Source organism: Orussus abietinus, unplaced genomic scaffold (genome assembly GCF_000612105.2).
Source record: "Orussus abietinus isolate OABI.00-Male unplaced genomic scaffold, Oabi_2.0 scaffold226, whole genome shotgun sequence".
Classification (NCBI taxonomy): domain Eukaryota; kingdom Metazoa; phylum Arthropoda; class Insecta; order Hymenoptera; family Orussidae; genus Orussus; species Orussus abietinus.
The window spans coordinates 112,727-140,537 of record NW_019394497.1 but is presented as its reverse complement, the minus strand read 5'-3'; the positions used below and the strand labels follow the sequence as shown (position 1 = coordinate 140,537).

Genomic DNA, 27,811 nt, shown 5'->3' with positions numbered 1-27,811 from the left:
ACACTCTACAACGTGAATATAGAGGCCATAAGGAAGGTCCTGACGCCCATGAAATATCAATTTTTTATAAATTTGTTTAGACATCTCCAAGATTTTTTATAAAAAATTCACATTTATGAGGGTCAGGAACTTCCATATAACCTCCATATTCTCGGTGTAAAATGTGAAACGATTCGGTATAACAAGAGGACGCTCCTAAATTCACGAAAAACCTTGCCGGGTGGTTACAGGTGGATTCACGATATTCGATATTTGTCGGTACCGATTCGACAAATTATTGCAAAGTGCGTTTTAATGGTCTTATTAACTCTGTATCCGGGTCGGACAGGTCGAAGAGAGACATTGAAAACGTACATTGACAATGTATCGCAGGATTGGCACCGATACTTCTCGGGTAGCGTGAATCTATCTTTATCTCCATGTCCGACCGAAGGTACTAAGCTCACTCTTTACCGCGAAAACTGGTCAAAAATCTTACCACGCTTAAAATACACGTAACGCCGCACTAGTTTCCCTAAAAAATACGTCAACAACAAACAAGCGTTTTTATCCCGATCAACGGTTCGCCCCACGAGCTCCATTATCATTCCCTCCTCTTTCTGGAAGAACTCCGACGACTCCACTGGACGTCCGCCATTCGCGGATCGATGAACGAAAACTTCGTACCCCGTGCGAGAGGAATCCCCGGAGTGAGCAACTTTTAATTAAATAAATAATCCGTCCGCTTATCGGCGATAAAGAGGTTAGAGGTGCCTCTGGTATCGCGTTAACAGAAATAACAGGGATTTCTTTCCTCCATTTTGTATGATCGTGATTTATCATCACAATAGGCCGAATTTCCCTTTGAAGGGTGGAAAAAAGTTGCCCACTTCCGGCGTAACTCCACGGTCATCTTTTACGGGTCGGATGAAAGCGATCGAACAACGATCCCGATAAAAAATCGCTAAACCTCCCCCATTCTCCTTTGGCACCTAGAACGATCGTTGTACACCCTATCGTGCTACTACCTATCGAATGATAAAAAAATACCGGGAGTAAAAATATTTATGATACGCGACACGTGTCTTGTATTCTCACTGTCCTCGCGACACCTTCGGGGAGCGTCCCCGGCCGATATCTTCGATTACTCCTTATCGCCCCGCCATTTCTTATCTAGCGCCGGCAAACGGGAAGGGTGGAGAGCTAATGTACGCTCGAAAAAAAGTCCAGCTAAAAGGACCAGAAATCCAGGTGTTTTACCTGGATTGGATAGTCTATGCCCTTCCTATACTTCCTGTTAAAGGTGTCGGATATTTCCAGTAAAATATCTGGCTGGGAAAATTTCTTTCATCCTAATCATTTAGGAATCTGATTAAGATAACTATTAAGCCCCTAATCAGAATTTTCTAGCCATGTTAAGGTGAAGTGAAACACGTCGAGGAACTTGATCGACGTCGATAAAGGAGATTTTTCTAAATGCCTACGTTGCCGACATTGATTTTTATATTGACAGCTGGGTCGAATTACATTGAATATTGTACCAAATGGCATACTACACCTGTCGTTTTCGTATAATAAATATCAAGAAATCGAAGTAAAACTCCAGAAATCCTCTGGATTCAAGCTTTCTGGGGCCCTAATTGACTGCGGAGGGACCCCCTGCGCCATCTGTGATTTCCAGGTCAATTAAATTTTCACTCCGAGACCTCGTATTCCCATCGTTTTAGCATAGAAGCGCATACAACACTTTTTTTGCCTTTATCCCGTTCAAATGGGAATTTATCGATTACCAGAGTGTTCTAAATTGTCGTAAAATTGTCTTGACCCTTTCGATTCTCATATCAGAGCCTTTGATAATTGTATATTGATCGAAATATGAGAGCTCGACGCCATTTTGGTTCTGGTCTGGACTGAGTTAAAAATTGTTGTTAAAAAATCCAAATTTTGAATCAGTGTCAGGACAATTCTTAGATGATCAGGAGTGATGTGTCAAAGTTTCGGACAGTTTGGTCTAATACCCTTAAAAAAGGGTGTTTCACTTCACCTTAATCAGACCTCGTATTAATCCCTGGCATTTTTTGTTTTTCTAATCAGGCATATCTAATATTAACCGGAATCTTTTTCGAGCGTAATGAGGGGGACGGGAACCGGTGGCGCCGATTCCTCGACTCGTGGCAAAGGAATGAAAGAATCGGAGCTCATTCACGAGCCTACCCCGAGGGTCGACCCTGAAGAGTCCACCCCCGAAGAGGGTCGCCGACCCCCGGGGGGACGCGGAGTCACAGGAGTCGGGAAGAAGATCCTGAAGAGGACTTCAACCGATCCAGGGTAGCCATCAGCTGGGCTGTGGAGGAGTCAGTTTGACCAACAACCAGGTGTACAGCTTCTTCCTCTGCTTCTCCACCACCTGGTACTGCAGGTTGGCGAGCCCGTCGGTCGCGAACCTCTTCTTCCCCGTCTTCAGGAACTCGTATCTTGAAAGGAAAACAAAAATCTTCGAATTAACTTCATCACAAAACAATAGAAAAGAAATTTCGCTCATCGGAAAAAAATCGATCGGTCGACCGACCTAAATAACCGTAGCTGAAGTAGACCGAATCTTGATTCACGAAATTTGTTAGAAAAATTCTTTTGAATTTCATAAATTAATTTTGAGAGTTAGCCAACGATATTTGATAAGCATCCCAACAATGGTTTCGATTTAAACATTTCCTTCTTTTTTTTTTTTCGGGTTTTTTTAGTTTTGAGGTAGACTTTTAGCTCCTGATTTCTAGGGGGGTCCTAGGGAGTCCTAGGGATATCCTGTCGTCCTCACCAAGGTATTAACGGGTTTCCAAGGAGGTCGTAAATCTTCCGGTCGTGCACTTCGTGAAGTCGAGCTCGTTATTCCGGCCTCGCGTTACGTTATCGATAAATTATTCCCCCCGGCCCGATGCAAACGCGATCCTCCTCCGTTAACGTCGCGAACTCTGCCACCAGTAAACGTCACTCTTCGGGAAAAGGGAGGAAAGCATTTTTCCTTTTACCCTCCGCGAAATAGAGATCCGCTGTTGCGAGACCTCGAAAGGGAGCGAAGTCGACCGATCTGAATCATGAGGACATTAAACGTCGTCCTTGTTTCCGTCTACTTATTCATTCCCACATTTTAACACAGTACCTCTTCCCTGTATACCTGCATACAATATATTCATTTATCAATTTATTAAATATATATTAAATTCATTTCCCAGCTTTTTCACGAATGTATAAATTCCCGTCTCATATTAACCACGTGCCATGTTGGAGTGACGATATTTAATTTCTTGTAAAATTATTTAAAAAATGTTTACAAAGGGAATAATGTTTTGTGGGTGTCGGAACCTTCTTCGGGGTCTCCGTGTTCGTGTGGTAAAGTTTCAAGCGATTCGATATAGCCATGTCGGAAAAATTTCATTACGGCCTTCGATTTTTATCACCTTAAGGGGATGTCGGTTTACCTCTTTGGATTAGCCTTCTCCTTCTTGTGCGTGAGCATTTTGTATCGCGCCACGTTGGCCGGGTACCGAGATATATGAAGGCCATGAGCTTTGATGCGATTCGCCATGTCGTCGTCCTCGCCGCCCCAGCCCCAGAAGACGTTGCTGAAGCCGTTCACCAGGCGGAAGTGCTCCCTCGACATGGCGGAAACGCCGCCGAAGAGGTCCGCATAAGGCAACCTTGACCAAAGGGCGCAAAAAAGTGTCATTTACTCTTCTCGTCTTCTTCCGGACACCGAGATAAAAAAAAAATATGAGCCAAAGAAATATTCCTTCGAGTGGTATCAATTAAAAAAAAATCATTAATTTAAAGAACTCGACTAAATTTAGTGTGATTACAACAAATTATTTGTAGTTACTTTACGTCAAATAATGACTCTTCGAACGAAGGAAATATTTCTTTGGCTCAATGACTCTTTTTTCTCTCAGAGCGATGACTTCGTCCTTGACGCTGTTCAATTCCTGGACACTGGGGGCGAAGATTTACCGGTAATTAAACTTGTCCACGGCCACGGACATGTGCCTCGGCTGCTCGGGACAGGTGTACAGGTTCCTGTCGTCCTCGGGCAGCAGGTCGACGTCGTGGAAGATGAAGCAGTCGAAGGGCCTCTCCTTCAGGGCCTCGACGTACCCCACGTTCATTAGCATCGCCCGGTTAAATTGTCCCATACCTGGGGAAGAAAAAATTCCTATCCGTGACACGTACCGTGAAATTCCTGGATTCTACTTTTTCAAGACTCCAATTACACCTTAAGGAGACGTGAAAGTAGAGTTCGAAGAGTTAATCGCTCATGCAACTTTTCTCCGAGCTGAGTGTGCCGAATCGTTTCAAACATTACAAAGTGGACGTGGAGGCTATAAGGAAGGTCCTAACACTCATGAAATTTAATTTCTTATAACAAAATTAAAAAATGTCCATGAACAAATTTTTGACAAATTGAAATTTCATGAGTTTCAGGACCCTCCTTGTAACCTCCACATTCACGTTGTATAATTTCAAACGATTCGGTACATCCAATTCGAAGAAGATCCATAAACGAGAAACCTTAACACTATTTCTATCACGATTTTGTGTATACCTATTTCGACCAAAAGGTTTAGATGAGCTGGTGGAAAATGATACCGNATACATACCGAAAAATTTCTAATAAAATGCATACCGAAAAATTTCTAATAAAATACATACCGAGTGGCGTTAATTGTGAAAATGGTCTCGATAGACCGAGGTGGAAAATGATACCGCTAAATAAATTTAACAATTATTATACGAAAACTCAAAACATTAATTGAGAACAAATTATTAAACTTTGAAAATAATTTCAAGATAAAATTTTAAAAGGTGGCTTTTAACACCTTTGTTAGAAATAGTGTTAAGGATTGCGATAATTCCATTAATCGTAGAGAATTCCGAATGGCATGAATGGACCAGGGAAGACCGCTCTCTAGAGACCCGAAGAGAAGGAAAGTGGATGGAAAATTGGGCCTTACCGAGTGCAAGATTGTTCTAGTGTATTTTTTACATTTAAAAAATTGACTTTTTTGGCCGGTTTTTTTTTTTTTAATCTGTGCGTTAAGGGGTTAATCGTAGAGAATTCTGAATGGCATAAATGGACCAGGGAAGACCTCTCTCTAGAGACCCGAAGAGAAGCAAAGTGGACGGAAAATTGGGCCTTACCGAGTGCAACATTGTTCTAGTGTTTTTTTTTACATAAAAAAAATTGACTTTTTTGGCCGGTTTTTTTTTTTAATCTGTGCGTTAAAGGGTTAATCGTAGAGAATTCCGAATGGCATGAATGGATCAGGGAAGACTTCTCTCTAGGGACCCGAAGAGAAGCAAAGGAGACGAAAAATTGGGCCTTACCGAGTGCAAGATTCCAACCTGGGATCGATAAGAGGGCGCCTCCTGTAAACTATGGCCCGGCATAACGGGTACCGATATACCGCGTACGTTTTACGCGAAGAGCCGCGATATAGGCGAGTGCCGCAATGCGCCAGCAAGGTAGCCATCTCCGTTTCGCGATTAGATCACGTCGGCGACAGGCTCTCGCCTTAACGGACCGACCTCGCGTCGCCTCGAATTAAAACGGAGCACGTCAAACCCCCCGAGGGAACATGCCAGGCGCGGAACGAAAAAAGAAAAAAAAACGGATCCGTAGTAAAGTACCGCAGAGAAAAAAAAAATCGAAGTACCAAGGAAAACGGTTGCCTGGAGAGGAGGAACGTCGAAAATGCTAAACGCTGCATAAATTAACAAATGCAGCAACATCCGAAATCCGGGTTCTTTTGTCATAGCAATGAAACATCTCTCGTTACGCCGAGTCTTTTTCTATACCATGAAAAAATGCTCATCGAACCGAAGAAACGTTTTACTGGCTCGAGGAATAATTTATTTAACTCGAGTGGACGGCGATAAATTTTTATGATCACGAGGAAAGGTTGCATCCTGGTTATTCGAGATTATTCGAGTGAAATAATTGTCCCTTGAATTACGGAAGTATTTCTTTGGTTGGATGAAATCATTTTTTTTTTTTATTTTCAGGTGACGCGCAGGAGTTTCTATGTATACGAGGTCCTCACCTTCCTGCTCGACCACAAAGATCTGATAGTCGACCTGCTGTCTCAACAGCATCGGGTGGAGGTTGCAGAGGAACGCGGTGAGATGTTGAAAACGGTCGCGATAGGGCACGACGATAGCGACGCGGTGCCTGGGGACGCACCCTGTGGGACACCCTCTGCCACCCGGCATCACCTCCGTCAGGGTCTTCTCGACCACCGACATCGCCGGCGGGCTCTTCTCCACGGCCAGAGGGCCGACTGAAACCATGGTCAAGAATGAAAAGTCGAAAATAAAAAATTAATAACAAGGAGCGACTCTAAGGGTCAACTAGAATAATAGGCGCTTCGAGAAAAAAAAGTGTCATCGAGCCAAAGAAATATCTTAATTCAGAGAATTATGTGACCGAAATAAACTGAAATTCTTTGAATTAACGAAATATTTATGGTAAAAATATTTCTTAGCTTCAATGAACATTTCTTTCTCGGGGTACTACGGTCCCGCGGGAAGTGTCACTTGAGAATCTCTCGCTTAGAGAAGGAAATCGAGGATGCCGCGGTTAAAGAGGCCGGGATTTGGATGTTTTACAGTCGAGTCGAGTTCTACGGCATTTACGCGACTTCCGGATGAAAAATTTGTGCGGATTTATTGTGCGGATTTATCATTACTGTGATTAGCGGGGGACCCACCGAGGTTGGGAGGCACGAGGGGACACCGTTCCGTCGACGGAGCCTCCGTCCCGTTTTTATGGAGGGCATCGGAGGGGTCCTCGGTGTCCAGGGAGGCGTCCCGCTCGACGGCGACGCGCGTCGGGACGGCTGCCTGCGTCCTGAGGGCGTCGCCGGGATTCCGGGCCCCGGAGACCGACGACGACGTCGTGTACGAGGAGGCGCTGCCGTTCGCCAAGACGCTCGGCGAAGTCGCCGGACCGTAGATGATGAGTCCTCTAGGCCGATTTCTCAACGAGTTCCTGGCGTACCTGGAATCGACAGAGAGCGATCGTCATTCCCGAAAACTCTCAATCGTCCTCCTCGAGGTCCATTTTTTCGACCTCGAGGAGGATACCGATAACACCTTACGGGCATTATCTCGCGACTAATTGTAAAGTTAAAAAAAAAGTGGCGTTAATAGTAAAAATGGTAATGGTAACACCTTACGAGGGTTATCTCGCGACTAATTTTCGGAAATTCCTAAAAATTTCTAATAAAATGCATACCGAAAAATTTCTCATAAAATACATACCGAAAAATTTCTCATAAAATACATACCGAAAAATTTCTAATAAAATGCATACCGAAAAATTTCTAATAAAATACATACCGAAAAATTTCTCATAAAATACATACCGAAAAATTTCTAATAAAATGCATACCGAAAAATTTCTAATAAAATACATACCGAGTGGCGTTAATTGTGAAAATGGTCTCGATAGACCGACGGTCGAGGATCCCGCTGAGCAGATACTGAAGAGCGATCAGGGCGAGGACGACGCAGGCGAGCGCCTTGTAGAGGTGGGCTCGGTGCCACGGAGCCACGGCTGCGGCCACAGTCATCGCACCCCCCACACACCATTACTTCCTCCCTCGGTCCCCGCCGAAGCAGCCTAGACCCGGAAACGGGGGTGGCCGCCCCCCGCGACGATGAACCCCTGGGGGTGAGCCCCTTCGCCGGCGGGCATCGCCCCTAGGACCTCCTGCAACCGGAAGGAAAAGAAATCGTCATATCTCCTTGCGAGAAAATAAAAGCGCCATCCCCTGGGAGAGAAAGGAAATCGTCAACTTAAGTAGAAAAGGAAGCCGACACCCCCTTAAGAAGAAGAAGTCGTCGCTCCTTGGGAGAGGAGGAAATTAATTTTCCCTGAAAGAAAAAGAAAAAAATCATTTCCCAAGATCGACCCCCGTATACGCTAGCGATCGTTAAGGCGGGGCGAAACCCTCGTTGAATGAAATGATTTCCAGAATGAACAATTTTTTTTAACGGTGTTCCAATAAAATATCGTAGGTGAAATTTTACGCTAAGCTTTGGGAAGCTGAGAATTGCTTTGATCTGGAAAAAAATTATAACTGGGCCAAGGAAATGATTTCTTTAGAGAGGTCTCGTTAGGGTAGACTTTTCCGGGCTACGCCGACCCGTTATCGAATGATCCGTTAACGACCGTAATCCAGAGTTCCAATTTCGATTTCAATTTCGGATTTTGGGAACGGGTCGTCTCCCTCGGGCCCTCCGAATTCCGATTACACAGTCGAGGTGTGCCGCGAGATTTCGATGATCGCTCCCTGGGTGATCCCTGGACCCGGGGGATGCTGCCCCCACACCCCGAAGAAGGGACATAGACCCCGGGTGAGCGATCAAACTCTGAACTACGACCCTGAAGAGTAAATCCTCGCTCGACGATATCTATACCGTACTTGTTCGGTACAAAAGTGCACGAAATTACTACTAAGGAAACTTCCGAAAAATATAAAAGATCCTCGATAAAAAAAAATAGAAAAAAAAAATATCGACATGACCGCGTTCATTTAACGGCGCACGTGCGTTTGCATACGTGCATAGAATGTAATTCCGAAACGGAAAACGAGACGATATCTATACCGAACTTGTTCGGAACGAAAGTGTACGAAATTACTACTAAGGAAATTTCCGAAAAATATAAAAGATCCTCGATAAAAAAAAAATCGACACGATCGCGTCCATTTAACGGCACACGTGCGTTTGCATACGTGCATAGAATGCAATTCCGAAACGGAAAACGAGACGATATCTATACCTAACTTGTTCGGAACGAAAGTGCACGAAATTACTACTAAGGAAATTTCCGAAAAATATAAAAGATCCTCGAAAAAAAAAAAAAATCGACACGATCGCGTCCATTTAACGGCGCACGTGCGTTTGCATACGTGCATAAAATGCAATTCCGAAACGAGACGATATCTATACCGAACTTGTTCGGAACAAAAATGTACGAAATTACTACCAAGGAAACTTAAAAAAAATATAAAAGATCCTCGATAAAAAAAAAATCGACACGATCGCGTCCATTTAACGGCGCACGTGCGTCCGTATAACGCACGTGCGTTTGCATACGTGCATAGAATGCAATTCCGCAACGGCGCGGAAAACGAGCCGACAAAGCACGGAAAGGGCATAGGTGGGTCCTGAATTTCTCTTTTTCTCATTTTTCTCATTTTCCTCTCCACATTTGCCGGCTTCTCGCATTCTCGAGTTTGCGCCGGCACGCGAGGAGATGCAGGAAAAAGCGGATAAAAGTGCTCGCACAAAGACGGTCGTTAGTGATAACGATTCGTTGATTGTACGACGCGTGTTCGCGTCAAAGGAGAGAGTTCTAGGTTTCCCCTCGCCCTATAAAATATTGAGGCTTCGAATGATACCGAGAACTTGTACTCGCCACTACTGATTACAGGTATCGATCGGCGATCGATAACAAGAGGCTATAAGTAAAATGGAAAGTTACGTCGACTCTCGGAACATTAGTTTAAGCGTTGCGTCAAAAGACAAGTGGAAAAAGAAATCCAGGGAACCGGAGAAATATTTTTTTTAACAATACCGAATTTTTGCTTATCAGTGTACACCTTGCGACACCTTAAATACCTTGTTAAGTTAAACGTAATATCTTAAATGGCATGAAAATTTCATTGAGTTTACTATCAAAGAACGAATTGTGGCCCTAGTTATATCAGGAAATAATGGAATAATTAAATTACTTAATAAATTGAGCAATGACTAAATGAAAAACGAGGTAGAACGTGGCGTCGCCTTTTTGTAAGAGTACGGAGATGAAATGCCATGCAAATTTCATTGAGTTTACTATCAAAGAACGAATCGTAGCCCTGATTATATAAGGAAATAATGGAATAATTAAATTACTTAATAAATTGAGCAATGACTAAATGAAAAACGAGGTAGAACGTGGCGTCGCCTTTTTGTAAGAGTAAGGAGATGAAATGGCATGCAAATTTCATTGAGTTTACTATCAAAGAACGAATCGTAGCCCTGATTATATAAGGAAATAATGGAATAATTAAATTACTTAATAAATTGAGCAATGACTAAATAAAAAACGAGGTAGGACGTGGCGTCGCCTTTTTGTAAGAGTAAGGAGATGAAATGGCATGAAAATTTTATTGAGTTTACTATCAAAGAACGAATTGTGGCCCTAGTTATATCAGGAAATAATGGAATAATTAAATTACTTAATAAATTGCGCAATGACTAAATAAAAAACGAGGTAGAACGTGGTGTCGCCTTTTTGTAACAGTAAGGAGACCCTGTCTGGATACGTGTGTGCGTGAGAGGCAAGGTACGTGTGAAAACTCATTTGGCACTTCTAATTACCATGGCGAAGTTTTTCCCTTAGTCAGTAGCTCATTGTTAGGCGGAAACTGCAATCGCAGCTCCCCCTCGTGCGTTATCAGCCCTTCGGCCGTAAATCAAGGGCTAATCCCGCGGCTCTCCGCGCGGCGGATTCCGCGTCGCGGAATCCCATCGATGGAGCCAATTGCCAGAAGCTACATTTACGACCGACTCGCCGTTTTCGACCGACAAACGCCCCCCGTTATCGCCGAAACTTACGCGAATCGAACGGCTTATCGAGACTACCGTCTATCGGCGCAAAATTCTCGTAACCCTAACGAAATTAATTATCTAAACCCTATATGCAATCCAAATGAAAATCAACCACGGTTAAGCACTTCTTAAAAGTGCTACTCAATTTAGAGATTTTATATACAAAACGTAAGAGCACGACTTTTTAACCCCTTGCACACAGAGGCATTTCGACATATGGGCGAAATTCCTCTGACCGTGCGGGCAAAAATGAACCAAACGTCGGGCGCCTTTAGGCGCTCTTAGGAGCCATAGGGTTAAGTTGCACAATTCTTAAGGATATCGTTATCCAATTTAGAAGTTTTATATAAAACGTGAGGGTTAAAATTTACCTACGTATTGAATTCTCGTAACTAAACTGTCTCATGAATTTAAGGGTGAATTCAAGCAGAAGGACGTCGTGATAACATTCAGCGACTCAAATGAAAATCAACCACGGTTAAGCACTTCTTAAATGTGCTACTCAATTTAGAGATTTTATATACAAAACGTAAGAGCACCACTTTTTAACCCCTTGCACACAGAGGCATTTCGACATATGGGCGAAATTCGTCTGACCGTGCGGGCAAAAATGAACCAAACGTCGGGCGCGTTTAGGCCCTCTTAGGCGTTAAAGTTGCTCAGTTCTTAAGAATATCGTCATCCAATTTAGAAGTTTTATATAAAACGTGAGGATTAAAATTTACCTGCATATTGAATTCTCGTAACTAAACTGTCTCATGAATTTAAGGGTGAATTCAAGCAGAAGGACGTCGTGATAACATTCATTCCCGGTGCAGCTAGCACTGCACTTGGCAGATGATCTCCCGAAGACACAGGGGTCTGGAAGCCTGCCATATTATCGGGGAGATTCTTTCAAATCAGCGATAGATCCTCCAACCCCACCCCTCGTTGCACCCCTGATACGTGCACCCTTCCTTGTTTAGTCTGAAACCCTCCTGCAGATAATACGATGCACTCACCCGAGCCGCTGCACCAAAATCGGAAAGTCGCATTGCAGTAGGCTTTCCGAAAATGGAGGCCCCTCCATTTTGCGATAAAACGAAAACGAATCGATCTCCGAGCCACTATACATTCCCTGCAATTAGCTTGCACCATTAAAAGAAAAAAAGAAAAAAAAAGAAAAAACATGTTGCGCGGCATAAAAAAATTCCCAAGCATTTTTAACGGGGAAAGGTGCACTCCGACAAATTAATGTACCTTGATTTTGTACCCGATGCGACCTACACGTCCCCTCGTAATTAATAAAAAAAAAAGAATCATTGCATAGGGTTAATAATTTTCCAAACATTTTTAATCGCGAAGAGCGCACTCGAAAAATCAATCTAACGAGATTTTGTGTTAACCGCGACCTGGTTTCGTTTCACGCCGTTAATGCGGAATCGCAAACGCGTGTCGGAGAAACGGAAGACCCTAGAAGACCAGAAAGCCCCGAACAACGATTTTGAACGACAATCGAGGTTGCTAAAGGCCGTTCAACGAGCGTACTCGCGGGAAAAAAGTACTGAAGAGCGCCGTTTAACGGGCGCCGTTTAACGGGCGCCGTTTAACGGGCGTCGTTTAACGGGCGCCGTTTGATTGGTCTGCTCAGTTCTCGTTACAAAACGCAAGAAGACCTCGCACAGAAATTAGAATATCGCTTTCAAAATTACAGCCCTCGTGACTAACGGCGCCGTTGTGGGTGTAAAAAGCAATCGCGAGTCGGTAATACTTATCGATCGATTCCCGACATGAAACGGAAGTCTACACGACTAGAAAAGTCGAGTCGACGTGGAAAACGAACAGAGAGATAAAATAAAATTTCCTACCGATACATTTTCAATTTGCCTTTAAATAATTCAAAAATTAGAATACCATATTTTCTGATAAAATTGGCCCGTGGATTTTTTTTCTTTTTTCTTTGTCCGTTGTGCGGTCAAAGGATTCCCAAAAACGTCGAAAACGTGGAAATGTCTGATCGAGGTCGAGAAATTACGAAAATACCCATGAGAGTGACGAGGGTAAACATTTTGCCAAATAAAAAATAAGGGGCGCCGTTTGGAATTAAATGTACACTCGGGATCAAACCGAACGTCGATGTGGAAATTAAACGCAATTCGACTCTTATTTCCTTGTTTCGTTCTAATTGTCCAGGAACACCGCTAAAACGTCGCAAATTGCCCCCGGAAACGAAATCCGGGGAATTAACGGACACGAATTTAACGGATAATCCCGGAATTGCATTCTGTGCATCGCGCGAGTGCATTGTACCTTGCACTCGTGATTGGCTGGAAAAGAAATCAAACGGGGAACGAAGTTCGAGACTCGTTAGCGAGTTCGAGTAGAGCCTCTTAATTGCGGCAATGCCTACTTTTCGATAGAAACGGGCATTAAACGATGAGATAAAAAAAAAGAAATCCGCAAGAACGGATTATTCCACGAGGGACTTACCGCGGAAGTAAAGTGCTGAAAGTAGAAATTATTTCTTCACTTTTTCATCCCCCAAGAAATTTACAGGAAAATCGAGAAATTATCGGACGGACTTCCCGGAGATATCGAGGTTTCTCTTTTTCCAACAAATCGCGGAACAATTGGAAAATTAACGGGTCGGGTTCCTCGAGATGTCGAGATTTCTCGCTTTTCAGGAGAATTGTAGAAAAATCGGAGAAAATTAACGGATAGCGTTTCTCGAGATATCGAGGGAAAACATTAGAGAGGAGAAACTCGCCCTCGATGGGGAGGTGGAGGGAGCCCACCTAACCCTATTACTCGCGGCTGTGTAAATTGCGAGTTTACGGTGACAAATTACCGTGCCGGTGGCTCGACGTCACGCGAGTGTACCCTTACCTCTGTTTAATATCGTAGAAACGGGCATTAACGCCATTGTCGAGTCTATGCCCACCAGTGGGCTTTAAATAATTACCCCAGAGGCCAAAATCGAGCCAAGGTCGATTTCTTCCGAGACGCTCTCGAGCCGTTCCGTTAATTCCCTCTTGGGCCGTGTCTCGTTAAACGAAAATTGACGAACAATATTCCCGGAAAATCAACCGTACAATCCCAAAGAAATAATAAAAATCAAACGAAAACAACAATTGTCTTGCCGTATAACGGCCGTTACCATAGTCTGTGGGTATTTGTAAACAAAACTCGTTAAACGGAAATTCGTTGCGAGGCAAATGAAATTCCTGAATAAATAAAAAAAAATCATTCAATCCAAGTATAGGGAAATAATAGATATTAAACGAAAACAACGGATGTCTCGCCGTATAACGGCCGTTACCATAGTCTGTGGGTATTTGTAAACAAAACTCGTTAAACGGAAATTCGTTGCTGAATAAATAAAAAAAAATCATTCAATCCAAGTATAGGGAAATAATAGATATTAAACGAAAACAACGGATGTCTCGCCGTATAACGGCCGTTACTGGAGAGTCTGCAGGGCGACCCATCCCTCGGAGAAGTCTCATTAGAGGGCTCGTAACTTCTGCAGAGTTATGCGAAGCACGTGAGGACATTCCCGAATATCGAGCACGACATGTCGCGAGGCAAACGGCGCAGCCCATAATTAACGGCGATACGTGAATTGGCAAGGAAGGCCAGTCGGCCATTTCCGATGCAAATCGCGATGTAAATACCTCTAAACGCCTCCTTGGTATCGAGTCATGACGCATACCTCTCTTCGTGTCTTCCGCAATCACTTAACGACACCTGTTTATACGAAACGATACGCGAGTCGGGCGAAATTAAGTTAACGACCGTAAAAAAAATGTCGTTTAACGCGCGTTACTAATGTTCGCGAGGAAATGAAAAAACGGAGGGGAAAAAAAAAGAAGAAACGCGTAATCAAAGTCCGCCATTAATTAACGACCCTCGTTAAACGCCGCCGAATCGTTCGAGGTTTACGTTTAACGCCGTTTCCGGGACCCGGCCGTTATACGGAAGGCACGTAAACGGAATTATCGATTGCTCGTCATCCATTCTCGACAGGGCTTTGTGCTCGCCTGAATTTTGGAGCCCGTTCTAACGGCCGGCATTTTCCTCCCTTTCGTTTCCTTTTCTCTCCCTCTCCATCTTTCTTTATCGTTTCTCTTTCGCAATGTCAGGGACGTCCGATGCATTCGCGGCGACATTCCGCGAAATGATCTCATAATCTCGGTATACGACATCGTGATCCCACAGTAAAGCGTTAACGAGTAACGAGGGACTCCTTATCGCGAAGTCGATTCCGCAACGCCTCGCTCTGCGGAACTAACGCCCGTTAAGGTGAAGTGAAACACGTCGAGGAACTTGATCAACGTCGATAAAGAAGATTTTTCTAAATGCCTACGTGGCCGACGTTGGTTTTTATATTGACAGCTGGGTCGAATTATATTGAGTATTGTACCAAATGGCATATTCCACCTGTCGTTTTCGTACAATAATTATAAAGAAATCGAAGTGAAACTCTAGAAATCCTCTGGATTCATGCCTTCTGGGGCCCTAATTGACTGCGGAGGGACCCCCTGCGCCATCTGTGATTTCCAGGCCAATTAAATTTTCACTCCGAGACCTCGTATTACCATCGTTTTAGCAAAGAAGCGCATACAACACTTTTTTTGCCTTTATCCCGTTCAAATGCGAGTTTATCGATTACCAGAGTGTTCTAAATTGTCGTAAAATTGTCCTGACCCTTTCGATTCTCATATCAGAGCCTTCGATAATTGTATATTGATCGAAATATGAGAGCTCGACGCCATTTTGGTTCTGGTCTGGACTGAGTTAAAAAATTTGTTTGAAAAATCCAAATTTTGAATGTGTCAGGACAATTCTTAGATGATCAGGAGTGATGTGTCAAAGTTTCGGACAGTTTGGTCTAATACCCTTAAAAAAAAGTGTTGTACTCGAATCGACTGATTTGAAGGGTGTTTCACTTCACCTTAATTCCGTTTAACGGAAACTAAGCAGTCCTTCGTATCTTCAAAAAAACTACCAATTTCCCCCGGATGCAAGTCGGTCCCGAAAATTCGAGAGGTGCACCGAGTGCATGTAATCGCGGACACCCACGTTCGCGTTTGGCGAATCGATATACGAGGCGCATGCGCACTGGCGAGTGTGTGCGTCTCCAGCGAGTGTCTTCGGAGGGCGATTTGCGAGATGACACACATCCTCGTAACGGCGGAGGAGAAACGAGGTCCCCCGTTAAACGGAGGTAAGATACGACACAATTTGGCACCTCATCGTTTGTAACGAGAGAAAAAATTTTTTTTTAATTCATCGAACCAAAAAATGTAGAAATAGAAATTCGACGCATCGTAAACGGTCCATGTGAACGAGCCCAAAGTTGGGAACTCCAGGTGGGGTCATCCGGAAGCTCGATCGACCGTACTTTTCCGGTGCGAGTACTCTCGCGAAGAGTGACCGAGAAGATCGAGTTTCGCAGCATCCGGGGTTGGGAAGTTAACGGGAGGGGGGAGGATGATCCCCGGTGGTGGATTTTTATCGGGTGGGGGGCAGATTTCTGGTCGAATGACCCAGAATTCGGGCGACCCAGTTGAATCAAGGCCGGACGGCGCCCTTGGCTCGAAGCGTGAGAATTCGACGACCTTTCCCCCTCTTCGACCTGAATTTTTTTTCTATCTTTTACGAAAATTAAAAAAAATTCGATACAGCGAAATATGGTGAATTTTGATATGGCGAAATTTGGTGGAACTGTCTCAAAAAAATTCGACTTCGATATTCGCGAGCGTGAGAATTCGACTTTTCCCCTCTTCGCCCCGAAGAGGACCGTTGCAGGATCTTTTTTCTATCTTTTACGAAAATAAAAAAAAATCGATACAGCGAAATATGGTGAATTTTTATATGGCGAAATTTCGTGGAACTGTCTCAAAAGGATTAGACTTCGATAGAATCGCGAGCGTGAGAATTCGACGACCTTTCCCCCTCTTCGTCCCGAAGAGGACCGTTGCAGGATTTTTTTTCTATCTTTTACGAAAATTAAAAAAAATTCGATACAGCGAAATATCACGAAGCTCGATATGGCGAAATTTGGTGGAACCGTCTCAAACGGATTCGACTTCGATAGAATCGCGAGCGTGAGAATTCGACGAACTTTCCCCTCTTCGCCCTGAAGAGGATCGTTGCGGAATTTATTTTTTCTATCTTTTACGTAAACGAAAAAATTCGATACAGCGAAATATGGTGAATTTTGATATGGCGAAATTTGGTGGAACTGTCTCAAAAAAATTCGACTTCGATATTCGCGAGCGTGAGAATTCGACTTTTCCCCTCTTCGCCCCGAAGAGGACCGTTGCAGGATCTTTTTTCTATCTTTTACGAAAATAAAAAAAAATCGATACAGCGAAATATGGTGAATTTTTATATGGCGAAATTTCGTGGAACTGTCTCAAAAGGATTAGACTTCGATAGAATCGCGAGCGTGAGAATTCGACGACCTTTCCCCCTCTTCGTCCCGAAGAGGACCGTTGCAGGATTTTTTTTCTATCTTTTACGAAAATTAAAAAAAATTCGATACAGCGAAATATCACGAAGCTCGATATGGCGAAATTTGGTGGAACCGTCTCAAACGGATTCGACTTCGATAGAATCGCGAGCGTGAGAATTCGACGAACTTTCCCCTCTTCGCCCTGAAGAGGATCGTTGCGGAATTTATTTTTTCTATCTTTTACGTAAACGAAAAAATTCGATACAGCGAAATATGGTGAATTTTGATATGGCGAAATTTGGTGGAACTGTCTCAAAAAAATTCGACTTCGATATTCGCGAGCGTGAGAATTCGACTTTTCCCCTCTTCGCCCTGAAGAGGACCGTTGCAGAATTTTTTTTCTATCTTTTACGTAAAAGAAAAAATTCGATACAGCGAAATATGGTGGAATCGTCCCGAAGGGATTCGAGATCGTTCGAGAGAATCGCATGCCTCGAAGGGCGTTGCACTCTCGCGATGCACTCTTCATTAGCTTGCGCCTCGCCTCGCTTCCGGGACGCCGCGCCGCGGATCTCAAGCCGGATCCCCGCGAATCGCTGCAGTCGATGCATTAAGGTGTTACGAAAGCATCATATATATATATAGTATCGTATATATATATACACACCAATGTTAATAACGCATTTTAATATTTCAAACGAGTATATCGCTCGTCCTCTCGACGATAAACTAGCGACATATCATACGTAACGTGTCCGTAAAAAATCCCAGGTGTGCCCAGGCCCCCCGATGCAAATGGCCTTAAAATACCTAAGACTATTAAAATACGTTATTAAAGTTCCACGTATTAAAATTCATATACATATATACACTCGTGCCCTAAAAGTTTGATAAACTATTAATGCCACTTTCACATCGCCTTAAAGCGCTGAGCGCACTCGACGCGTTACCGAACCGACTGCCCTCGATGCATTACAGGACTGACTGCAATCGCTGCAGTTGCATACCGACGCATGAGTGCACGTAGAAGCGCAGAGGCCGCATTCGTCGGTTCGAAAGCCAATTGCCTCGACAGGCTTAAGGTGAAGTGAAACATCCTTCAAATCAGTCGATTCGAATACAACACTTTTTTTTAAGGGTATTAGACCAAACTGTCCGAAACCTTGACACATCACACCTGATCATCTAAGAATTGTCCTGACACATTGAAAATTTGGATTTTTCAAGAACATTTTTTAACTCAGTCCAGACCAGAACCAAAATGGCGTCGAGCTCTCATATTTCGAAGGATATACAATTATCGAAGGCTCTGATATGAGAATCGAAAGGGTCAGGACAATTTTACGAAAATTTAGAACACTCTGGTAATCGATAAATTCGCATTTGAACGGGATAAAGGCAAAAAAAGTGTTGTATGCGCTTCTATGCTAAAACGATGGGAATACGAGGTCTCGGAGTGAAAATTTAATTGACCTGGAAATCACAGATGGCGCAGGGGGTCCCTCTGCAGTCAATTAGGGCCCCAGAAAGCTTGAATCCAGAGGATTTCTGGAGTTTTACTTCGATTTCTTGATATTTATTATACGAAAACGACAGGTGTAGTATGCCATTTGGTACAATACTCAATATAATTCGACCCAGCTGTCAATATAAAAACGAATGTCGGCAACGTAGGCATTTAGAAGAATCTTCTTTATCGACGTTGATCAAGTTCCTCGACGTGTTTCACTTCACCTTAATCGAGGCTCGCAAACAGGTGCGAGGGAAAAACCTCGACGGGCATATCTGCCCCCTAGGAGGCGATCTTCCGGTCGCCGATGACTGGGGTCCGATTCCCAGGGACGCGATCGGAAACGCCTCCGTCTGGCGTCGTTATCGAGCTATTCGATCGCCAATCGAGAACGGTATTACGTGGACGAGATACGCGATATCATTTACGGGCGGACGGGGGGGCGTCGTTATGGGCGTCGGTCGTGTCCAATGATAACGGCGCGCACCGACAACGGTTTTTTTTTTTTTTTTCTGAAAAAGAAAAAGAAAACCAGGAACCAGAATTTCAGTTTACTTTGGCTGGATTGGATCGCTAAGTGTGACATTACTAGATCTCGGGTTATACGTATGGGGTATTTGGAGGGGTACTAGGGAAATGTATGGTTGAGTTGTTTGGTCCGCACTGAGAATAAAAAAAAAAGTCACTGAACCAAAGAAATATATTTCGTCGATTACAAGGATAATTATTTTGCCTGAAATGAATTCTTCATAATTCCGAATAAACGTTTCAACTGATTTTTTTTTCGCGTTTGAATTAAATAATTTTTGAATTAAGAAAATATCTCCTCGGCACTTTTCGATGAAACATTTTGTTTCGTTCGATGAAATATATTTCATCGATTCCAAGGATAATTATTTTGCCTGAAATGAATTCATCATAATTCCGAATAAACGTTTCATCCGATTTCTTTTTCGCGTTTGAATTAAATAATTTTTGAATTAAGAAAATATCTCCTTGGCACATTTCGATGAAACATTTTGTTTCGTTCGATGAAATATATTTCATCGACCCCAAGGATAATTATTCGTATACGTTTCAACCAATTTCTTTTTCGCGTTTGAATTAAATAACCATTTTTTGAATTAAGAAAATATCACCTTGGTACTTTTCGATGAAACATTTTGTTTCGTTCGATGAATTTCCTTTTCCTCCTCTGAGGGAATACCGGATTAACCGGAGTTAATGTTCGAGTTAACCGAGAAATCGTTAACGCGTTGATCTACGGGAAGGGTTAAGAAAATCGAAGAGAGGAGATTCCGCGCAACGGCCGCAACGGAAACCGTCCATTACGGATGACGTCTCGCCTCTTTTCGACTCCTCGGCCAGGAAACGGTCATCGCGTTCGCCGGTCGGAAAATCGTCCGTCGTTTAACGGCGCCAATTAAGGTCGCGCGTCTTCGCAGATAAAACGGCAAAGATAATTCCCGACACGCTCGGCCGCGTGACATCGCGTCACTCGGTCGAGGATTTTCTTCTTTTTTTTTCTCCATTTCGTCGATTCGTTGTCAATCCGCGTCTCGATCTTTCCCCCGGCTCTAGAGTGGTTACACGAGGCGTATAGGTTATGTAACGACTGGTTTCGCAACGACGCCTTAAAATTCAGAGGTTGTCCCGAGAGCTCTCCTCGACCTTCCGGTCTCGTTTCGCCTCTTTTTTTTTCCCTGGCGAAAGGTTTTTCCGTGATTAACGGTGCCGTTAAACGAGCATAATCTGGCGGAGGTCGTTCAAGAATTAAAATTAACGGGACTAGTAGAAGCGGCGTTGAACGATACCTCGTTTCGTTAAGTCAATTTCTAACGCCGATGCATGTCAAAGTAGCAATATGAATTTTTTTTACGACAAATAACGGCGTTAACGGCGCAACGAGTCGACTTCGCGGTTAAGAATGAACGGCAAGTGCGTTAAAATCGAGTCCACCATTGTGTCGGAAGTTCATCGAGCTCGTTAACGACTCCGGAGTTGATCAACACTGGGCTCGTAATCCTAAGTAACGGCCCGTTAATCGGTGTATATCGAGATCGGGAAATCCCACCGTAACGGCGTTAAAATCAGATCCTCAGGGCGATTCTACTTGCCAGGTCACGAGATGCATTCCGCCGTTTCCCCCAAGAAACGACTCGCCTCGTTAAGGTGAAGTGAAACACGTCGAGGAACTTGATCAACGTCGATAAAGAAGATTCTTCTAAATGCCTACGTTGCCGACATTCGTTATTATATTGACAGCTGTGTAGAATTACATTGAATATTGTACCAAATGGCATACTACACCTGTCGTTTTCGTACAATAAATATCAAGAAATCGAAGTAAAACTCCAGAAATCCTCTGGATTCAAGCTTTCTGGAGCCGTAATTGACTGCAAAGGGACCCCCTGCGCCATCTGTGATTTCCAGGTGAATTAAATTTTCACTCCGAGACCTCGTATTACCATCGTTTTAGCATAGAGGCGCATACAACACTTTTTTTGCCCTTATCCCGTTCAAATGTGAGTTTATCGATTACCAGAGTGTTCTAAATTGTCGTAAAATTGTCCTGACCCTTTCGATTCTCATATCAGAGCCTTTGATAATTGTATATTGATCGAGATATGAGAGCTCGACGCCATTTTGGTTCTGGTCTGGGCTGAGTTAAAAAATGTTGTTAAAAATCCAAATTTTCAACGTGTCAGGACAATTCTTAGATGATCAGGAGTGATGTGTCAAAGCTTTCGGACAGTTTGGTCTAATGCCCTTAAAAAAAAAGTGTTGTATTCGTATCGACTGATTTGAAGGGTGTTTCACTTCACCTTAATACATAAAACCGCGAGGCCGTTAAACGCGCGCGACATAATCGCGATCGTTGTTTCGCGACAAAGGGTAACGAGAAAAATCCAAGGCGCGTCCACCGGTTACCCTTGACACGGATGCAAAAGGAGACCGTACCAAGGCTCGTTAAACGGCCGTTACCGAGTCGAGTCGCTAACCAGAACGGCCGTTAACGTTAACCGAGAATCCGACGCTCCACCGCGATAGTCACCTCGTGAGACAATGATAGTGTCCGATTACAAAATTCGATTTTACGATAACGCGATAACGGAGACACGATACGCGGCCAAAATCGAATTTGGCTAGTGATAGTGGAACTCGTGACGCAACGGCGCTCTTTCTGGATTCACCGATAATGCCGATCAACGGCCTGGCGTTATTTTAACCCTTGCCTAGGAAATCCGTTGCAGTTGCAACGGATTCGTTTGAGCGGTAGGAGGGAACCGCGGCGGTTCCGCGGCGGAAGAGATACGATATCGTCCGAAAGGCCGCAACGGCGCGCCCACGTAGGAACAATTCTGACGTCGTAATTCCCAGGCGGGCTTTGAGCTCGGGTAATTGCTCGCACTTTCGCGCACCGACGAGTACTCGGGGTGGCCAGTGTTTGCCCGGCCACCGTGCGCGGCGCAATGGGTACGCGCCGTGCATTATTGCGCGGATGCCATGCCGGGACCCGACCTCTTTCGGCGAGCCCGAAATGCCTCACGAGCCGTTTAACGGGAGATTCGTTAAACGGGGACCCGGATACATTTTTAACGGAAAATTTGTTAGAGGATCCACGTATTTTTAACAAAAAAAAAAAAAGTCGATAAACGAGGGTCCATGTATCTTTAACAAAAGATTCGTTAAACGAGGATCCAGGTATTTTTAAAGAAAGATTCGTTAAACGAGGATCCACGTATTTTTAACAAAAAAAAAAACTTCGATAAACGAGGATTCATGTATCTTTAACAAAATATTCGTTAAACGGGGATCCAGGTATTTTTAAAGAAAGATTCGTTAAACGAGGAACCAGGTATTTTTAAAGAAAGATTCGTTAAACGAGGATCCACGTATTTTTAACAATAAAAAAAGTCGATAAACGAGGATCCATGTATCTTTAACAAAATAACCGTTAAACGAGGAACCAGGTATTTTTTAAAGAAAGATTCGTTAAACGAGGATCCACGTATTTTTAATAAAAAAAAAAAAGACCGATAAACGAGGATCCATGTATCTTTGACAAAATATTCGTTAAACGAGGATCCAGGTATTTTTAACCGAATAAAAAAACTTCGATAAACGAGGATCCACGTATCTTTAACAAAATATTCGTTAAACGAGGATCCATGTATCTTTAACAAAATAACCGTTAAACGAGGATCCAGGTATTTTTAACGGAAAATTCGTTAAACGAGGATCCAGGTATTTTTAACCGAATAAAAAACTTCGATAAACGAGGATCCAGGTATTTTTAACAAAAAAAAAAAAATATCGATAAACGAGGACCCATGTCATTTTTTCGGTTTCTCGAGCTGTTTTGACGTAACGATAAATATCCGGTTCGTCTTTTGTATCACGCGATACAGGGTTAAACGTGGCCCCGGATCCGTTAAACGGCCCCAGGATCGCGAAGAAAGGTAGAGAGGGAGATAGAGATTAAAAGTGCGCCTCCCTTGTGTCGAGAGAGTGCACCCGAGTGCTTCGAGGGGGTGCACCTCGGCTTAAGGGGGGTGCACCTCGGCTGAAGGGGGGTGCAGCTCGAAAGTCCCCGGTCCCCGAGACGGCTCCGGGCTTAATTCCTTCCATTCTTCCCCAGGACCATCGACGTCGGCCCTATCGAGCGTCGACGGCGACGACGACGTGGAGCGGAAAGTAGGGCGCGGCCAGGAATAAAGTGCCCGACGACTTCCGCAATCGAACATCCCCGACTAACCCCTCCACCCTTTTTCATTAGCGGGAAAAGCGGAATAAAGAATGACGCGATCGATCTGGAATATATCCCTTCCCGATATCCGAAGCCGTTCGTAAATCATCGGGAGGGATAATTCAGCCCCCTGGGACGAGCGGCCATTTTTTATCCGGCGGCTTTTAATCGAAACTCGAGATCTCTCCATTTTCCGGGAAAATTACCTGTATTTCCCATCACGGCGGAAAATCGGCACCACCCCTAACGTCCATTAAGGCGACTGTGCACATGTAGCCGATAAATCCCGGTGATTTTTCATCCGCGAGGTCGAATCGAGTTTCGCCATCGACCGCCTCGGCGAATATAAATAAATATGTATATTCCGGAGCAACTTTCACGGGTACTTCCACACGGTCAATTAAACCCCCTAAGGCCGATGGCGCGATACCCCATATACCGTCCGAAAGTTCGACCCCCTTAAGGTAATTAGCCGTCCCCAAATGTCGAGGGTGCCGACTCGTTCCGCCATTCTTCTTTCCCTTCTTTATCCCCGACAATCGTCACGCCGTCGAATATGCCCGGGGCCGACACATTATTTGAAACATTTTTTTTCGTTCGATAAAATATATTTCGTCGACCTCAAGGATAATTATTCGTATACGTTTCAACCAATTTCTTTTTCGCGTTTCAATGAAATAACCATTTTTCGAATTAAGAAAATATCTCCTTGGCATTTTTCGATGAAACATTTCGTTTCGTTCGATGAAATATATTTCATCGACCCCAAGGATAATTATTCGTATACGTTTCAACCAATTTCTTTTTCGCGTTTCAATTAAATAACCATTTTTTGAATTAAGAAAATATCACCTTGGTACTTTTCGATGAAACATTTCGTTTCGTTCGATGAAATATATTTCCTCGACTCCAAGGATAATTATTTTGCCTGACATGAATTCGTCATTCGGGACGGTGAAATTCATCATTTTAATAACAACCGAGCCATACGATTCACGAAGACTCTTACCAAACTGGGGAATATATGACTTAATAAGTAAGTGGTTAAACGTGACGTCGCCATCTTGTACGGTAACGAGACATTGTCTCGAGATATACGAGCGGTGCGCGATGCGAGTCGAGATATTTCCCGTAACAGAAAATTTACATGACGTTATCTTGCCCATATATAAGTGGGCACATCTTTTTTTTTTTTACCCTCGCCGTGTTTAATGGGCGCGACGAGTTCCGTGCGAGATTCTATACGAGTCGGATTAAAATAAACGCAAGCTGAATGACCCAGGTCTGAAATTTCGACGCCATGATTAGCCTTCTAAACGACGAGGTGCCGTTGCATTATCCAATTCATATTTCTGATTTTCACCTGCGACCGTCATGTATTAGCCAAGTACCCTATGTGCAGTAGATGCACCACCGAGGGTCTATACGACGAGGATAGACTCGAAACGGGTCGGCTTAACCCCTTAACGCATAAATTAAAAAAAAAACGGCCAAGGAAAATCAATTTTTTTTGTATGTAAAAGACACTATAACATTGTCTTGACAAAAAAATAAAATTCGCGTTTATATTCGAGGGTGAGAAATTAAAGTAAGATAAAATACAACGCCGCTGGAATTATCTCGAATGTGCAGTTTGGCCTGTATGACCCAGGTCCGAAAATTCGACGCCATGATTAGCGTTGAGAAAACCGCAACGAGAATGCGAGCTCTCCGTGCAATCCACATTTTCTTTTCCACTCGCAACGGCCGTTATTTACGGCGCGTCAACGGACAGTGGGATGCAAACGGGCCGTTACTCATCGGGCTCGCACATGTTCCGGGGGAAACGACGGAACCGGCAAAGAGTCCGCAACTGCGACGAGTTGGATAAATATTGATACTCCGTGGCCGATTAATCATCGACACATCGGCGATCGATTAAACGAGGTCTCGCGAGAGACCGTCGAAGAAAACGCAACTACTGCGGAACGGTGAGCATCTTTCTATTCGGGGTCCATATCGGTCTTCAACCCTTTCCGTCGTTTAACGATATTTAACGACATTTAACGACATTTAACGACATTTAACGACATTTAACGACATTTAACGACATTTAACGGCGCCACAGAATAATCCAAAGTAATTAACAGAATTTATTAATCTCCATTACCACAAAAATGTGATTTAGATTTAATTCTTTCGCCTATCAATTTTAATAAAACAAGAATAATCCAAAGTAATTAACAGAATTTATTAATCTCCATTACCACAAATATGTGATTTAGATTTAATTCTTTCGCCTATCAATTTTAATAAAACAAGAATAATCCAAAGTAATTAACAGAATTTATTAATCTCCTTTACCACAAAAATGTGATTTAGATTTACTTCTTTCGCCTATCAATTTTAATAAAACAAGACGAACCGTATACCACACGGATCCTCTCCGTTGATACCCGGGTCGTATAACGGACGTCCGCGCGATCTTGTCGGTTTCGTTAATTCAATAGTGGGGATTAACGAGCGCGTCGAGATCCGTCGAGACTCGCGCTCTTCCGCGTTAATTGGACGTTAATTGCGCTGATTATGGTACCGAAGCTCGCGAATCGGTTCGTCCGAATTATCCCGGGAATTGGCCCCGACGATTTTCCCATCCTCACGAGGGACCGATTGTCTCGCCGTTGGCCTTAACCCGCCATTTTGTCTTCTCCCGCAATCTCGGGCTCCACCGTTGCGTAATGTTTACCTTCACCCTTACGTGCTCCGGTTATTCTTTCTCCCTCTCTCTATCTCAAAGACGACTTACGTCACGTCGCCTTTCAAGAGCGCCACCCCTTTTCTCCTCCATTCCCTTCCCACGCTTCTTTTCCTCGCGTTCTATCTCTCGTCTCATCCGCGACATCGATTTTCCCGATGCTCATCAGGGAGTTAGGGATGTTTGAAATCGAAAGTAAGCTTCACCATGTCTTCCTAAAATTAATATTCACCGAGTCATAGACTGTTAAAGTTAACCCACCGAGGACGGATTTATTTAGGGACCACTTATCGCTTTAATTACCACGGAACAGTTTTGTTTGCCGGTTTTTTAAAATCCCTCTCACTCGCCCTATCACCTCATTAGCACCCGAGGACGTGGAAGGTAAAATTGTGCGGCAACACCTGCTTGCGGGAGACCAAAATATTTATGACTGGGTCGTCCCATCGGGATATCGATACCTGGGGGGCGAGGAATAAAAATAAAATCTCTGCAGTATCACCCGCTCTTAGAAAGAGCCCAAGGAGAATTCCCGTGACTCGACCGTTCCGCGTAGAGTGCTTACTGTCAAGTGTCCGACCTTGGGGCTGAAGAGAATGGGAAAGTAAATTTAACCGGCAGTCGGCGTGTCGGGGACGACAAAACGTCGCCGGAGAGAACCTCCCAGAAGACGAAGGACCTGGCGAGCAGGGTGCGCAACGCCATCCGGCGCCGAGCCAGTACTGACCTTTCTCACGGCGCGCCGCGACGCTCTCCTCCCGTCTCCCTTCGAAGGCGTCGATGGCGACCCGACGACCAGGGCAGGCACGACACTCCTACTCGACGCACTCGCGACTCCGGAACCGGCCGATCGCGCGAATCCACGCCTCAACCTCGAGGAGGTTACCGAACGCGAGAGCGGCGACCCGACGCGTACCGCGGAGCGACTCGGCGCGGACTGCCGGCTGCGCGGCTCGCGACGCGACCAGCAGCCGGCGCTGCGCACTTCCCCCACCGCGCAGCCGCGCCGCTCCGTTCTCCCGGAGCCGCGCGCTGATTGGTCGAGCGCGGCGCGCATGCGCCCTACGTGGCGACGGTCGATCTTCGAATCTCGAATCCGTGGCCGATCTTGCATCCGCCGAATCGACACCTATGGACCCTGAATTTTCACCCTTGCATTGTAAATATATTCCCGTGAAATAATTATTCTTTGAATTAACGGAATATTTCTTTAATACGGATCACAGATATATTTCTTTGGCTCAGTGAAATTTTTTGTCTCGGAGTGATGACGAATCGGTGCGCAGCCGCGACTGCGCCAAGGGCGAAAGGAAGAGTTCTATGCAGAGGGTTACGTAATAGGAGCTTTTTCGCGAGCTAAACTACTTCCTTCACGGCAGGTTGGGCGACCGTTCTTCAGGAAGTCGTATAGGAAAAGTTCCACGGTTGTTTCGGGTAGGAAGGAGCCGGCAAGGGAGAAAAACGAGGAGGAAAAAGTTGGCCGGCCGGACGTCGGGAGATTGGTTTCCCACCGTGAAGTTTAAACTTTAAACGGACAAGAGACGTCTTTCGACCTCGTTCCTCGAGATGGACAAGGGAATTAGTTAAGAAACTCCTACCCCGCGATGTGGAAAATCATACTTGCGAGACCGTGTACTCTTTGCAAAACGAAGACCATTATCGAAATATTAAAACCAGTACTCGATGGAGTAAAGGTAAAATCGAGTTTGCACTTCTGGATTCTATATTTATGATATGTGCCCATAA

The 27,811-nt window shown here is 44.2% G+C and overlaps 1 protein-coding gene across 1 annotated transcript; it reads right to left on the bottom strand.

Annotated features, from left to right (window-relative positions):
• Nucleotides 1-1,955: 1,955 nt before the first annotated feature.
• LOC105698566 (beta-1,4-N-acetylgalactosaminyltransferase bre-4) lies at nt 1,956-26,993 on the bottom strand. The gene is made up of 7 exons (XM_012422918.1): nt 26,793-26,993; nt 7,447-7,741; nt 6,738-7,027; nt 6,072-6,308; nt 3,982-4,165; nt 3,456-3,674; nt 1,956-2,453 (listed from the first exon to the last, which is right to left on the bottom strand). The coding sequence occupies exons 2-7, from the start codon at nt 7,599-7,601 to the stop codon at nt 2,315-2,317; spliced, it is 1,224 nt and encodes a 407-aa protein (XP_012278341.1). The 5' UTR covers nt 7,602-7,741; nt 26,793-26,993; the 3' UTR covers nt 1,956-2,314.
• Nucleotides 26,994-27,811: the final 818 nt, after the last annotated feature.